Source organism: Falco punctatus, assembly GCF_963210335.1.
Source record: "Falco punctatus genome assembly, chromosome: Z".
NCBI lineage: Eukaryota > Metazoa > Chordata > Aves > Falconiformes > Falconidae > Falco > Falco punctatus.
In genome coordinates, this window is record NC_137586.1 from 79,863,430 (window position 1) to 79,880,145 (window position 16,716).

Genomic DNA, 16,716 nt, shown 5'->3' on the forward strand with positions numbered 1-16,716 from the left:
AAGCTGAGAGAGAATTTTAAACTATGCTGTTTTTCTGAGGGGAAAAAAGGTGTGTTCCTTTCCTAAATTCAACTACCAGTGGTTTAACAGATTCACAGTGGGAGAAACCCATTGTTTGAAACCATCTGTCTCATTAAAGTGTCATCTATTTGTGCAGTCACCTATTTCCCCTGCCCATTCACCTGACCACAGGGTATAAATGCACTTGCAGACAAAACTAGCAATTTGAAACTACATGTAAAAGCTACAAGTAGCTTCTTAAAAATTTTAAATAATGTTCAAGTGAGCAAACCCAAGCACACAGAAATTACAAAATGCCAGTAGAAATTCTGAGTTACCTACTCTCACCTAAGTCTCAAAACATAGCTCTCCATCATACAATTAGATATTATTTTCTTAGTAAGATTAATGAATACCTTTTTAGGCAGTATTTGACCTCTAAGTTGAATTCATACACCCCAGATCTCCTGACTACTACTACCACAGCTGCCCCATATCCATGTACCAGTTACTTGTGACACCAGCATTTATAGCGTCAATATAGTGCTTTGTAAGACTTTGACAGAGTACAACACATTTTCTTATAGGTAACATATTAGACGATAGACTAGTCCCTTTTCCAAAAACGTCACTTAAATTTTGACTATATTATTAAGTTGTCACGTACTTCCAAAACATATTATGATTTCAAGTTTACTAACCTTTCTCCTGTTGTTCCACACATTATCCCAGTCAACAGGGAAAAAGCAAACTTCTCAGTCACCTCAGCCAGCAGGCTATATCCTCGTGTGTCCTCACGTTTTGGGCTAGCCAGAGCACAGAGTATCTCATAGAAAAGACTTCTACTTTTATCAGTGAGTAACTGTTTTTCACCTACATCTGTAACCTAATGAGAGGAGAAGAAATCAAACATTATATGTACAGAAGTCTGCTTATAACATACCCTCATGTTGAACAGTTGAGTAAGACTTCCATTTTTACCACAGTGTTCATTCTGAAAGTTCGAAATACTTTTTCCACCTTCTGATCATAGCTGCCAAGGTTTGAGATGCAGTCTATGTCAAAGCTACATAAAGATATGCTTACTAATAGGGATTTGGTTTCTAAAGAAATTGTGTGGCATTCTTTATTCTTTCACAAATCCTCACGAAGTCCTCAGAATATCTGACATTATTTTGTCTGTTTTCTGTGTCCAAATGTCAACAATCACAAATGAACTATTGTTCATGAATATTATACTGCTTTAAATCTATACAAAGATAAGCTATCTGTAAACTAGATATTTAAACATTTTCTTGTGCATTATTCCACAAATCCATAAGATGCAGAAAGCCATAAAAAGAGTCCCAGGGTTTTCACAAAACTCAGTGCCATGCTGAAGCGCTCAGCTACCCTGCCAACCCAGTTCCCAAAGATACTGCAGGAAAAAAGAGCAGCTGCGTGCCTGGTTAAGAGCATGGCAGGCTCCAGCTGGCCCTGGCAGGATTTGCTTGTGTATTGACTGCAGTCAGCTGTGAAGATATGAGCAAAACTTGGGGCTCACTGTCTTGTGCCAGGCCTAAACCCAACAAAGATAAGGCCTAAGAAAAGAAACCATAATAAGCTCAATGAAAGTATGGCATCAAAGGGAAAATTTTGCTCAGCAGAAAATCTTGAGCTATAGGTACATATGCAAAATTAATACTGCTCTTTTCAACCTATTTGATTTTTTATTTCCTGGCACCATCCTAACTAGTGGCAGACAATCTCATTCCTTGATTGTGGGACTTCAAAGTTTCTGGTTTTATGTAGTCTGTGCCCGAGTCACTGCCATGGATGCTAACCTTGATCTTATCACAGGCCTGCGTGTGATTATACTCATCACTTCATTCAAGAAAGAGCAGAAAAGTTTTACCTTATCTATTATATGCATCACAGCAGTAAGCTGCTCTTCTGTAGTTTCTGTAGCCACTTTGACATTCAGATTCTGGAGGACTCTGTGTAAAATGGTGTCATCAAGAGGCTGATGCAGTTGATCAATCAGCCCCCAAACTGGCAAGGAGTCCAAATCTGAGACGATGGTGACATTAGCAATACCGTACATGTCATCTACTCTGGCACCGCCTGTGGGATTAGAAAGTACAACCTGGAAACGTTTAGGAAATGGGTTTAAAGATCCTGTCTTTGGAGTCAGGGTCACATCCAGAAATTTATTTCTCTGTCCAGGTTCAAAAATCAATAAACCTTCAGATCTGGCAAAATCTTGTCCTGCCACAGCTGGAGATATGAAGGTCCGACCAATAGGTTCAGGTTTTTGTAGCTCCTTAAAAGAAATCAGAAGAGTTTTAAGTAACATTATGATAGACACAACTGTTCAAAATCAGCTAATACACATACTTTAAATTGGTAAAATTTAAATGGGTAAAAAAGAAGTCCTCTTTCAAAATGCAGTTAAGGTTAAGGATGATATACTAATTACATTAACTGAAATATCTTCCTGAAACAGCAATCTGTCACCTTTAGTCAGTGACAGCTTAGGAGAAGAAGTATATATTTCTTCAAAAGTAGGCAGGATCCCTCTCTTTCTTTTCCAGAACAAAAATCACACAGCTTTTCTGGGTGAACAGATATTACAGAAATGTTAGCACATCCACAAGGTGAATTCCGGAGGGGGTGATGTAAGTTTATAACTGTAGTGTGAAGTCCCGCTCAGCTCAGGGTACAGACAGGTGTTACAGATATATAAATACTAAAAAAAAAAGCAAACCAAAGGTTTTGCAAAAATCTGTGCCCAAACTACTATCAATTCATGATACATTCAGTCCCAGAATAAATACTTAAAAGAAGAACAATCCATTTAGATCCAAAGGCAAAGCAAACACTATAGAATACACATGCAAGGCAGACAGATCAATTTATCTAGGAATGCTATATGGCCTCCTTTGCCTGTGGAGTAGCACTATTATTACCTTCTATGAGGTTTGCAGATACTGTTTCATTCTTCACATTCTTGCTCTTTTTGTCAGTTGCCATAACCTTGATATTATGTCTGGCAATATAATAAACTTTCCTTAAGTGGACACTAACATTTTGGGCTATTATTCAAATGTATTTTTTTTCAATACTACCTATTAATTTACCAAGTACAGATTTTATACTGGCTCTTAAGTAAAGGTCTCCTATGAAAAAAACAAGGATTTTTATTTGTGAAATACTAGACCCCCTTTTGAAAGCATTTACTTTTAATTAGTAGAGTTTACTTATGGAATAAATCAGACATTTTTAGTTCACAGGAGAACCTGGTAAATCAATGCAGTGTGCATCTGTTTAAAACTGCTCTAGAACATGATCACATCATCTGGGCAGATTCCAGTGAGAAGTTTCCTTTTGTTTATCCCTTCCAATTAAGAATTAGGAAGCAGGGAAATAAGTGGCAACAAAAGCACTAGTGACAAGAACAATGTTTAAGAAACCTTTGTCGGAATGAGATAAACAGCTGTTTCCAGTTAGCATCTCATGCTTCCTGTCTACCGTGACCTCTTATTTCACAGGGACCAGTCGTACCAATACCTTGGTATTTGGCCATGCACCCTCAGACCCTAAAAATGTCCAAAGAAGGGCTGTTATATAAAAAATACAAACAGGTAAGGGACTGCCCCCTACATTTTAGCCTAAATATACACTGGACAGCAGCAATTCAGCTAAATAATCGTGAACTTGTGGCTGGAAAGAATGTGAAAATTTGTTACCACACAATTTAACTAAAACATTGGCCAGCTACTGTATAATAAATGCATGGAAACACCATGCAAATATATGCAGTTAAAGTAGATATGCATGCAATATAACAACAGAATGCAAAGCCTTTTATTATAAAAGGTGAGTACACTGGTCACACAATGCTTTGTTATAATAACCCTCCCCCACAATAGCGCCTTTTAGGAATAAAACACCACATATTCAAAGCACATCAGGCTAAACACTGTTCCAATGCGACAGCAAGCTTGGAGGAATCCCTTCTGCAGCCTGTGCCCTGCCCTGATGTTGGATTCACAACTATAAGGAAGTGGAAGGAATGTGCAGCTGTGCTACTTCTGCTAAAGGAGACTCTTCATCGTCTGTCAATAATAATGAGGTAGTCATTTAGAGATAAAAGGGTCAACAGCTAGAAGAGTCTGGTGTTACAGCTGTAAACATAACAAAAATGAATGGGGATGATAAAAATTACCTTAGCACATGAGATTTTCAATTGGAAGAACAATTTTCCGGTTTAGTACTTCAAGAACATGGAATACAATTTGATCAAAGTTCTCTCTTTTCCTAAGAGTGCTTTGTGTATTAATATATGTGTGACTTAACACAGCAAATGTGTCGGTATCTGAATCTTGTAGTTGCAACTATCATGATTAAAAATTAATTTCAGACAAAGAAGCCTCAAAAATTGGAGTCTCGTAAGAACCTCAGAACAAAGAAAAAAATGTATTTAATACCTTCACTGACCACAGCTTTGAAGCTACTGGAAGGTACTAATGAACAAAACCACTCTTGGCAAAGCAATAAGAACAAGGTCTTCTTACTAATGGGAAACCAAAGAAGCAGCCCATACAGCCCAGCAAATGTTTGACCATTTCCTGAAAAACTACTAATCACAGTCACATTCATTTCAGAGAATGAACACTGATTTAATGATAATAATAAAAATAATTTAAATAATAAAAGTAACCATAAAAGTCTTACCTGCATGCTGTAGCTAACCATTGTGGTTACTGATGTACTAGGATCTCTAAGCACCTGCAGGCTGATTAAAGTTGTCTTTTTATGAGCCACAGCAAAACGAGATCCCACAGCAAAATATAGTAAACCATGAGGAGAATCACTTTCAAGGACTGTTACAACAGCAAATCTGGCACTGCTGTTCAATGCAGCTCCTGTGCTTACAGCGTACAGCTCAACAAAAAAATACATTTCAAGTTCAGGTACCTGCAAATGAGGGATTTTTCCATATTATTATAGGACCTACTATTTACCTTCAGCTTGAAAAAAATTATATTATATTTTGTATGCGCAATGGATTACTTGTACTAACACTTACCACAGGCAAGCTTCCTGAAACGTGCAGTAAGTACAATGAAGTATATCCTAAAAAAAACTACTGCAATAGGCACTACTCTGTCATGTACAATAATGCAATCTCAGATTTTCACATGGAATTTGTTGCGATAAAGTGGCTATTTATATACTACATATATTGTGGCTGTAAATTTGCCACCATACATGACAGTAAACTCTCCAAGAGCTCCAGATTCCAGGTTATGGATTTACATAGATGTACATCTTGTGAAGAATTTGCTCTTTCATTTTCTTTTTGCCTTATGAAAAGGCACGTATGCACCTACTCACCTGTGGAAAAACTGCACAGAAGTCTAATTGTTTTGAAACTGCAATTAATTAACTTGACTGTACTTGAGTACTGAACTCAGGTAAAGCTCTGAAAAACATTTTACATACAGTCTTAGTGTTTAAACATTAATGTGTTGATGCATGCTTTTACAAGCAAATCTCAGTAGATTTGAATGCCCAACTGAATTTATCAAAAATCCCAAGTTTAGAGATACTATCTGATAGACATTTGTGAGGTTTAAAATGTACAGAAATCTGTCAGTCTGGAAATACAGGCTATTGCATATTAGTGTTCATATGTCAGAGAATTAGCCTAGTCAATTCTACAGTCCTAATGCCTGTTTACTGAAAGTAAGACAGCAATATTAAATTACAATATGACATTCTACCGCATTTTTCATCATGTACCTACCATACAAACATAACAGGTTTAGAAATAGTCATTGGTTTAGTAAGATTCTAGAAATCATTGGAAATACGTTATTTGTACCTATTACATGCACTCATGAAGCAGCGAACTTGCAAGAAAAAGTAGTTCTTTACAAGACAATAGCATTACCAAAAAATGAGCATTGAAGGCAATTTTTTATTTTTTAGTAAACATACCTTTTTGTTTCAGCTCTGGTTTTAGGAAACCCTACTTTAATTCCAGGAAAGCAGGATTCAGCTCTTTACTAACAAAGTCAGTACAGCTAACTAAGTAAAAACTTTCAAAAGCTAGAATATGCCATAAAAAATATGAAATATTTATCAAATATTTATTAATCCATAATTTCATAATGTATTTGGTACTAATTTATAAGTTATCTTATGGAGAAAGAACTGGAAGAAGAATTAGGACATATTTAGGGGTTTAAATAGCACATATTTTTAATTGATTTGTTGTTAAGTAATTCTTTAAGTGGCCTGATCTTGACTAATTGCTGACAGGCAGAAATTACTGGAATGCCACAGGGAACTTTAGCCTTCCCTTAGCACCTGTTAGAGTGGCACACGCTTGTGCTTCATGTGGCACAACTGCATGTCTCTGCAGCTGCTGCACTGCTGCCACTAAATGATAACACTACTTCAGACTAAACAGATTTAAAATCCCAGTTTACTCAGTGAGGCAGCCTGTGCCCCACTCAGGCACATATTTTATTCATTGGCTCTGTCATTTAAAAATAACATTTGAAGATGAAGAAGGGAAGTGGCTCTCTTAACTAGGAAATTGCACCCTATTCTCTAATAGGATATTACAATTTCCCACATACTACTTCTTGCATTATTTTCTAGAATGTAGTCAGAAAAACTGTGGAAGCCTCCTCATTTTGTCCGTTTTCCATTCCCCAGACCTCAGCTTTGCCAGTTGCCTGGCTGTTAGGATTTCTTGGGAAGTTTCAAACTCTTCACTCTGAAAGAATGGCAAGCATTAATCCTTTCTATTTTTTTTTCCTTCTCTTTCCAATAAAATAACTGAACGCTGTGCTTTGTATTAATTTAATGCTGTCTGCATTTTTGAGCGCCAGCTGGGACTCTCGAGGCTCTTAGGCTTCGGCATACCCAGCCGACGAATGCCAAATGGCTTTAGTGGATGATGGCTGCTAAACTGAGCTTTGCTACTCACAAGCTGATGTGCACAGCAACAGATGTTTAGACACTCAGAGATTCTCATGCAGCTTTATGACTGAAGAGAGTTTTCACAGATCAGCGTGCTGGATTTAGGCATGCATATTAAGCACAAATTCCCATAAAAGTTTTTTTTTGTTCAATGAGATGTTTTTTATTTTTTACGTTACTTACAGGATATGCTTTCCATAAACCACACTAAGAACTGCTTTGATAGATGAAAAATTTACTGTGTGAAGGGCAAGAGTCCCATATATGAACATGCATCTCACTGAAAGAACTGCATTTTTTTTTCTTATCTTTCCATAAAAATCTGCAATCTGCAGTTTTCTCTTCAAACTAAATACTCTTTCCCAAATTTTTACCAGTCACGAGGGAGGTAGCACAAGCATGTAAATAAACGTGTTTGCAGAGGAACTGAGCAGATGTCAAGTTACCATCTTCAAATGGCACATCAGTTCCTCCAGATCAAAGGGCTTTTTTCACCTTGATAAATTGCAACTCAATGTCACAGTACTGTACAAAAATGAGCAATAGTTACTTACATCATCAGGTTTTACTTCAATGGAAATATTGCACATTGTTTGACCTGCCATGCAGGTAGTGGCTCCCAGCACAGACACAAGTTCATTCTCCAAGTTCACGCCATCCTTCAGAAGGACAACAGCTGTTTTATTAAAGGTTACACGCCAAAAGATCTTCACATCTTCAAAAGCCCTATAAGCAAATCAAAAGGGTATACATGTACTGAAGGAAAGCACTGTTGCTTTAGGAATCATAAGACACAGACATAATATACATTTTATGTTACTATTCAGAATTTATCACTAGGGAAAAAACATTTAAGATGAAAATTATCTCTTTTTATTTAAATTCCTTCCTCCAAAATCTGTTTAGATTACCAAAAAGCAACACAGGGAGCAAATAAAGCAATTAACTAGCACCCAAATTCTTCTCAACTTTTGTTTCAGGAAACATGAGATCAGCTGAATAAGAGACACTGGTGCTTGGAAGACAGGGATGTGCCCAAGTATTTTCTTTAATACTGTATTGACCATTTGCCTGGAAAGCCGGGCAGAAATAGTCTTTCCTATAGGTTTAAGAAGCTTAGAGTACTTGAGCATATTTGTTTAAAGTACACATAAATGCGCAACATATAAGTATGTGAATCAGGAAAAAACATAATATCTGTGAGTGAAGACATAAACATAGTACTGACACTTAGGTAAGGACTTCATCGCCATTTCAGCATTCATACCTACTTGTATTACACAGGGAACGAGAATCTGAGTTACACCTTTAGCAGTGCAAATACTTTAACTTACGCAAAACTTTCCCACTTGCTGCCTGACAGAGTAAGCTGGAAAATACTTAGATTTTTGCTGTTTCGGCTTTATACCAGCACAGTGACAGACCTAATAACATTCACAACTTCAAGGCCCATTTGCCAAATTCTGGGAAGTTATTAAAGGAGCAGAAAGGCAAAGATTTTTTATAAAATGCTATGATAATCCCTTCCACTAACAGTGCTTCTGTGATTCAACACAGCACATAACAGCGTGTGGGAAGAGCACTTGGATCAGCTGTTGCCTGCACCTGTTTGGTTGCCTTGCGACAATCAGCAGCACTTCTCTGTTTTCTGAGTCTTCATCAAGTACAAGACCACTTTGTACTTCTGGAATGAATCCCAAAATGCCATTCTGGAGATCACTTCCTATATAGGAAACAGTCCATGAAAGTAATTAGCAAGATGGTTAAGCTAGGACTAAATTACAATTTTAATATGGATAACTGCTAAAAAATAAAAACTGGGTACCAAAAATATGTTGCAAAGTACTACTTGGGGATGCCTCAAGAAAATTTCTTTTGATATTTCTGTTCTTAATTTACATTTCACTCTTATCTAGAACTTCAAATGTTGGCAATTCTAGATTTTATTTTAACCAGTAGAATAAGTATTTTTGAAAATAAATTCCTTACGAGAGTTCTGACTCTACCTCTGCATGTAAGCTTGTATTTTCAGCAGCTTTCAGCACTGACTGAATGTACTGTCCCTTGATTTCAAAGCTAGGTGTCACACTAGTCCAAAACAGTGTCAAAAGCCTTGCTCACAATACCTTATAGGAGATATCACTTCAGCTATATTATTTTACACTTACCAGAGCCCTTAAAACATATTATTTCTAAACAGAAATGGGTCTCAGCCTGGGTCTAGATAGACAGCATTGCCATAATAAGTTATGGGATAAAGATGGGCTCCCAAGGACAGGACTTTAGCTTTCCTATTCATTCCACCTATAATGTTGTTGAACACATTCATTTTCCCAAACTGTTACATCAGCGTTTCTCCTGCACCTTTAATGCCGTGTGCGGAACTAGGGAGCTGCAAAATACTGCATTGTTCTCATGGGAATGTAAATAAACAACAGAACAGCAGTGGAGGAAAAAATACAGGGTTAATGAGGGGAAATTTAACGTCTTCACAATGTCCCATTAAATCTTGCTTCTAGAGAATTTCTCCTTACAGGTAGAGATGACTTTACTCTCCTATTGGAAAGGCAATCTACTTCTGACCCAACACTTACTAAATGTCAATATATATACTGAAGATTAACAGAAACAGCATGTTTATTATGTGCATGCACAAATATTTAACCTGTGGTATCTTTCTATCTATACAGTTAAATGCAGATACATGCTTTGACCCTTCTCCTTAACATAAGTCACCTCCTGACCTTACTTTATGTACCCATTGCACTCAGGGTGTAACTCTAGAGTGTGTCAATACAATTCCATGGGATTCAATGCAAGTTGAAATTCCAGCCTGTGCCTATGCACATCTTTCTTCAGTTAACTTGCACATATGGGCAACTGGTTACTTGCGCGGTGAATTTTAGAGATGGTGCACACGAAGGGAACGCTCTGCTCTGCTCTTGCATATAGTCTTGGTTGCTGCATACAGTTATCCAACAGTACTCTTTAATCCTCGTTCTCAATATCTACTTTGTTTTCCTAAGACTATATAAATTCATCAAACTTCCAGTAAATGCTGGGCCTTACATAGAGCTTTCTTGATTAGCCTAAACTTTCCAATTCCCACCTTGTTTCTAAAATTTAATCTACATTATGATTAAATTTGGTTTATATTCAACTCATAAGTGTGATAGGTGTCGAAATCCTAATGGAAATGAGCTCTGAGATCACTCTCTCACAGCAGCGTGTAGTGACTGAAAGAAAAATTCTCCCCTGATGTCTGTGTAAGCCTATTCCTATCCTCCATCCCCAGAAGCAGAGGATGACTACACTGCAGACATGAACTGCATAGTATCAAAGAATGAAAACAGAATCTGGGTTTTATACTTTGTGCAAACCCCTTAAAATGTGAAAGTGACATCATGGCAAAGAAAACCAAAAAAACCTGCAATGCTACTACATCTGCAAGAAAAATACTCAGGCTTAGCCTTTTCCCTACATGAAGTAAACCAGGACAAGAACAGACATAAGCAACATCTATAAATGTATTTTGAGCTACACTGCTAAGGGATGCACAGTGGGATTGTGCATTAGATGATTCCACTGATCTGGAACACTCAAGATTTGGGAATAAAATAGCCTGCTTATTATCAAATAGAATTCCAGTCTTTACATGAAAGTTGATATGATAACGGACAGTTCTCTACTGTTATTTAATTCAGATGTACTGATTAATTTTCTGGGGGAGAAAAAATATTACCTGCAATAATCACAGTTGCAAAAGCAGCAAATCCATATTCATCCTTTCCTTCCACAATCTGAGCTCCACATTCAGGATCTGACAGGAAAACATAAAACAACTCCTGTCCTTCAGGCTCATCATCATCAAAAATTTTTATGGACACTTTGCTTTCTCTTTCTCCATCCAGCAAAGTCAGAGAGACTGACTTTTCCTCAAAATCTTCTCCTTCCATTGCCCAGGTGAAGTTTGATTTTCCAAAAACATCTCCAAAAGGATATGAATCTACACCACTCTGTGCACTTACTCCCCCAAAGGTTTTAACAGTTACTTCAATATCACCAGTAAAACCTTTGGTCCTTTTGATATGAAGTATCACCGTGTTGGGGGTACTGCTTTTTGCATCTTCTTCAACATAAATAAACTCTGGCCCCAAACTTAGTATTCCATGAAAAATATCATTAGCCAGGATATTAACTGTTGCAACACTGAAAGCTGGATTGAAACGTGGACTCCAGTCAGGATTCACAGGCTGAACATCCAAAATTTCCACAGCAGTCAAATTTACGAAAAAAAATTCCTCCATTTCAGACACAGTGTCATCAATTATTGATATTTCTATCACAGCATTTGTCTGAAAATATAAAAATATAAGCTCTCCATTGTAAATGGGTATAAAGTCCTCCAGTGGTTTGGCACTTCCTGGAATGGTCTGATATGTCAGTTTAGTGAGATTACTTTGAAAACCAAACAATCTTTCGACATGTAGTGTGACTGCCTGAACATCTTCTTCAACTGAAACAGATCTGGAGTTAAAAGCAAACTGGAATATCCCCATTGGCTCAATTTCAGCTATTGTAAATCCTGATCTGAAACAGAAAAGATATCAAAACTGAGAGAGGAAATACAAAGTATGAGAAGTAAAACGCCCAAGCAGCACAATTTCCAGTGACCAATCAATGACAGTTGTAAGAGAGCGGATTAAAAAAATGTGTAACAGTAGAGGGAAGAAGTAGCAGTTGTACCAAGCAAGATTTAAAGAGGTTCCCAGAAAAATGTTTTTGCAATGATTGGATTGAACAGCCCTCCACCGGTTTCATCCATCCTGAGTCAGCACAGGATACAGAGTAAAGGACAAATAAAGTAAGGTCTTCCTGAGAAAATGGAGAGGCAAAGGAAAGTATGATGTCTTTCTATTGTGGACACAGCGCAGGGAGGTATGTTATGATACAGTCACTCTGAGTAACACCAGTTTTAACCATTGGACAAACTTCCTGTACCAAGGCAAAACAGTGGAGCAGACAGGTACTAGCAGATCTACAGTTTTAGCAAGGAAGCTAAAGAAGGAAGGGAAGTTATTTTAAAATTTACAGTGGGGCCTTGAAATGCTAACTACTCCCTCGCAACATTACTCATAGTAATTTTTCCAGATCTGAGCTCTATTATCAATATCAATTTAACCTCTGCTTTTTTCATAATAAATATAACCCCTTCTTATTAGAAATTAAGCACAGAGACTTAGAACCTTTGCAAAACCTTAGGCATTACACTTATATCTATAACTGACCCATTATTCAGTGCTGGAGGCTACCAAGCTGTGGAAAGATTACAGTGATTTTGGTTAAAAAAGTAGACCCTTTCCACTAGTACGGGAGCCAAAAACTCTTCAAAGTAACTGTCAGCTTTACCTCCTGTGGGATGTGGTCGTAAGTTTTTTAAGAAAGGTCATTCTCATATAGTCAAGATAATTGACTCACACGGTAAATAGGTGCTCTGAGGACACCAGTCCACAGGACAGACAAGCCTAGGAGAAGGGGTGACTCTCAGGAGTTTAGCCATCCAGTCCATTCCTTACTTCCTTCAGATTTGCCAGTGTAATTGTGATACGGTAAAGCCAATACCTTTCTCCAGACGCAGTGTTATTCTACGTTCATTCTTTTTATACCACTTCTAGCTATCAATGAGTAAGAAAGAATGAAAAGAAAATAGTTTGAAGAATAGACAACCACATGGCTGAGACGGAAAACTACATTAAATGTAATGGCTTTGTTTTTAAGAATAAAAAGGGCTTTCTATATAAATTAGGTATTTTCAGAGCATTCCTTTTTTCATTTTATTTGTTTCAAATAATGTTTGTTATCTAAGATTTTCTAAATATGGATTTTTGGGGATACTAATGAAAGCGGTTACATTGCTTTCATTCTTCAGCTTCCTGGCTAAAACTGTTGATCTCTGTTCTTCATTTTCTTAACTGTCTCCATCATTCTAGGCATATTCTAGGCACCTTGGACCCCAGTGACATGGAATAGACAGGAACCAGAGAAAAGCCTCAGTTTTGATCAGTTCTGACACTTGTTTCCACCTAAGACAAGACATACAAATATATCAAAGGCACTATAGCTTGCTAGCTATCTGTAATTTAATAGGGATTTGTATAAGGTGTATGCCAGTATGCAGGTCATAATTCTTACAGCATCTGTGTGACTGGAAACCATAAGTAATAGCCTTACCTCAGGCGAGCCCCACCAGACACATTGCTGTGCGCTGCTGTTAAAGTGATGGCAAATGACTCATGTTTGTTTGGGCTTGGAGTTGCCTGAAATGAAATCACTTTGCTTTGCTCACCAAAGGAAAATGCAACAGTACCTGAAGGGAAAGAGAGAGTGAGAGAGAGCACAAGTCAAAATCACTAAATAGGAATCCTCTTTTTACCTGGGAATGTGCTGAGACAAAGACTTCAATCACAATTCCACTCCATTTAGGCAGAAGAAATCTGCATGATAAGGGCCCGTCCTTCAGGGGCAGAGCATTGTGCCTACCTCTCAGACATGTACCTATGAAGCTTAGGGGGGGTTTTTTGCTCATAAAAGAAACATATCCCTTACAGGTAAAAATCAGACCACCCAGTTTCATTCTGATGACTCTTCATTAACAGAGGAAGCACGTAGAGGTGCAACCAACTAAAAGGTGGTATGAGCACTTATGCAACTTTTAACAGCTGTTTCCTTGGACAAGTACTTACCAAACGGGGGAGTAATATTGCCTGGCTGAGCAAAGTCAGTAATTAGGTCTGGCGGGTATCCTGAAATCCAGGTAACTGTTACAGAGCCATAAACTCCTTTTCTGCTTATGACAGCCTGACCTGTCCCTGCTATAATATCTGTAAGTCGTAAAATCACAGATTCAAAGCCAACCTGTTCAAACACAGTAGATTTTGTTATAGGAAATGGAATAAAAATTGGCAATATGTGAAAGCATACTGTATTTTGTAAAATAGGCATGTTACGGTATTTATGTGTGCATATAGATGTATGTATGTACATATATATATATATGCATGTGTGAATATATATACACACATACTTCAGAAATCTTTAACAATGCTTCTAAATCTTACGTTTCTGAGAACTAGATCTTAGGGAAAAGGCCAGTACAACTGACATTTCAGTGCTGAAAACACTGAATAGAGCATTCTGTGCCTGTTTAAAAGAAAAACAAACCAACCTGCCCTCAATGCTCACAGGCAATAGATGTAATACTATATGTGTATATATATGCACATAGATCTAAAATAAATTACTGTTTATCCAGTGGAAAGTAAGTTGGTGCCACATGATACTATTGGCAAAATTGTTCTTGCTAGTACAATCTACTTTTCTTTTTCTTTGAGCAAATGGGACTGAAAGGATAATTCACACATTCTAAAAACGATGATAAATGGATATATGGTAGTAAATGATGTTTACAGAAAGATCATGTGGATTAAATTCAGTTACAAATTAAAAGACAGAACAGTGCTTCAAGACAATTAAATCATTAAATAAAAGCTTCAATAAAATTTGAGAACTAAAACCTCACCATGCTGTTGTCTTCGCTTGACATACAAAAAGGGAACTGTATCACATATACCATAACCATATCAGAATAGGCAAATTTTCTCATTCTGATACGAAGTAGACAAATGGAAATTTTCCCACTCAGTGACTAGCCAAATATACTGTCAACTGCATTAAAACCCAGCATGATGTCCATCTCTTTTTGCACATAATACAACATGCCGCTGTTATTTACTTCGGGGCTACTATGCTTAAAGGAATAACATTGTTCAGAATTGAGTTATTTTCCTCTAAGTCTCAGAACTTCCATTTCATGTCAACAAAAGTATAAACTAACTGTAATATTTACACTATTTACATTTTATAGATGAAAAGACAATTTCAAACTCTATTAACACATTTATCTAAGAATTTGTAGCAGAGAAAAGATAATATACAGTACAAGTAATAACTGGGAAAGTCTTGTCAGAATTTATTAAATTGGTTGCAATGATGAAAACACAAGGGTGCCAAGTGAATTCTTACAGCAGCTATCTTCTGTAAGGAAGTGTACCTTCCTTCTGTGGCAGAAAGATTACACTGCAGCCAGTCTACTGACCTGTGAATTGGCAGCTTCCTCAGGAACAAGCAGAACAGCTGACTTTGCTTTTCCTAATATTTTAGGCACATCCTTGGCACTTTCTGTAACCAGGCTTACATTAATCAGTTCCAGAGTAAAATTCAAGCCCAGTAAAATAAATGCCTTTGAGAGAGAGAAATTAATTAAAACAGTAGAAATTTGCTTCCACGAAAAACATTATATATGCAAGTTCAAATTAAGTTGCAGAACAATCTGCAGATTTTGTTCCACTTGCACACAAAAAGCAGTGTTTTCAAGACAAGTGTTTTGTTGACTACGTTTCTCAAAAGAAATACAGCTAGAACATCTTTATTGTGCATGTCATTTACCAACAGTTTGTTTGAATGTGAATTTGTAGAGAAACTACTGCCATTTTAATAAATTGCATCTAACACAGTGGGCCTCTGCTTGATTTTAATCCTTAGGATTAAAAAGACATAAAATGGATGTAATGGGATGTGAGTGTGGATGTAAGACTCTAATAATAATAACAAACAACCAGGGAACACTGAGAACTCCAAGTAAATTTATCTGCTGCTTCATGAGTCAGCACTGACATATCACTACTATCCGAAAGGGAAATTTGAGAAAATAGTGCCATACGTATAATAATAATGAAATATTGAACTCATAGTACCACAAAGCAATGACAGAAATACTGAATATTTGAACACATGCACAGCAGTGATTTTGCCATTATTATCTTAAAACATGATATTTCAATCCAGTTTCTGTTCCATAAATAGGAAATTCATAATAATAAAACTCTCTTTTCTGTTTCTTCACAATGGATACTATTGAGAGTCCGGTCTCTTATTCCAGCATATTTGTATTGTGATGAACACAAATGGAAACAATAGATATCATAGGACCAAAGAGAGTAATACAGACCTGGTTGCTTATTGGCACTCTTTTTGCTCCAAAGCTGGCACCATCTTTTACCGTGAGGCATCCCATCTCATTCTCAGGTTCAATTAGTGCCTCTTCATGATGAGACTTGATATAGTACTCAACGATCACATCTCCAAATGCTCCAGCATGCCGAGTTACATTAATCTGAACATACCGATCCAGGTTTCTCTCTATGAATACTGACTGCTGATCAGAGTACAGGGCAAACACTCCATAAGGATCATCATTTGCAAAAACATTTATCTTTGACATTTTTTTGTCTTGGTCTAAATCTGCTCCACCTTCTACTGAAATCAGATGCACCACATAGTTTTCATCCAGTTCTGGAACATCATCAGGTAACAGGTAGATAATTATCTCAGCTGTACTCTGCTGGTGAGCAATGACAACAGATCCCTCAGTCCTAAGGAAGTCACCTGTGATGTCAGATTCGCTATGTATTTCCCAGTAAACCTGAAATGAGTTTAGAAAATGCACAAAACAAAAGAAAGCAAAATGACCCACAGAGTCAGAAACTTTCAATCATATTCAGGATTCAGTATAGATAGGATATGGAACAGATTGGTTTTAAGTGGGTAAAATGAAAATTAGCTTAGGTATGCACAGAAAGAAGTACACAGACTATCTTACAGCAGGGTGTGTTGTGCCTC

General features: G+C 37.1%; 1 protein-coding gene across 6 annotated transcripts in view; it reads right to left on the minus strand.

Moving 5' to 3' along the window:
- The window catches only part of ADGRV1 (adhesion G protein-coupled receptor V1), a 299,412-nt gene that overhangs the window by 154,897 nt on the left and 127,799 nt on the right, over positions 1–16,716 (minus strand). For 5 of the 6 annotated variants that reach the window (XM_080371326.1, XM_080371327.1, XM_080371328.1 and 2 more), the window contains 10 exons: positions 16,046–16,519; positions 15,134–15,277; positions 13,722–13,893; positions 13,210–13,345; positions 10,721–11,568; positions 8,584–8,701; positions 7,533–7,704; positions 4,717–4,959; positions 1,895–2,302; positions 702–886 (listed from right to left, as the gene is read on the minus strand). In XM_080371326.1, the coding sequence (XP_080227452.1) occupies positions 702–886; positions 1,895–2,302; positions 4,717–4,959; positions 7,533–7,704; positions 8,584–8,701; positions 10,721–11,568; positions 13,210–13,345; positions 13,722–13,893; positions 15,134–15,277; positions 16,046–16,519 (2,900 nt within the window). Of the gene's footprint in view, positions 1–701; positions 887–1,894; positions 2,303–4,716; positions 4,960–7,532; positions 7,705–8,583; positions 8,702–10,720; positions 12,654–13,209; positions 13,346–13,721; positions 13,894–15,133; positions 15,278–16,045; positions 16,520–16,716 lie in introns of those variants that run through there. The other variant, XM_080371330.1, reaches the window with a different exon arrangement.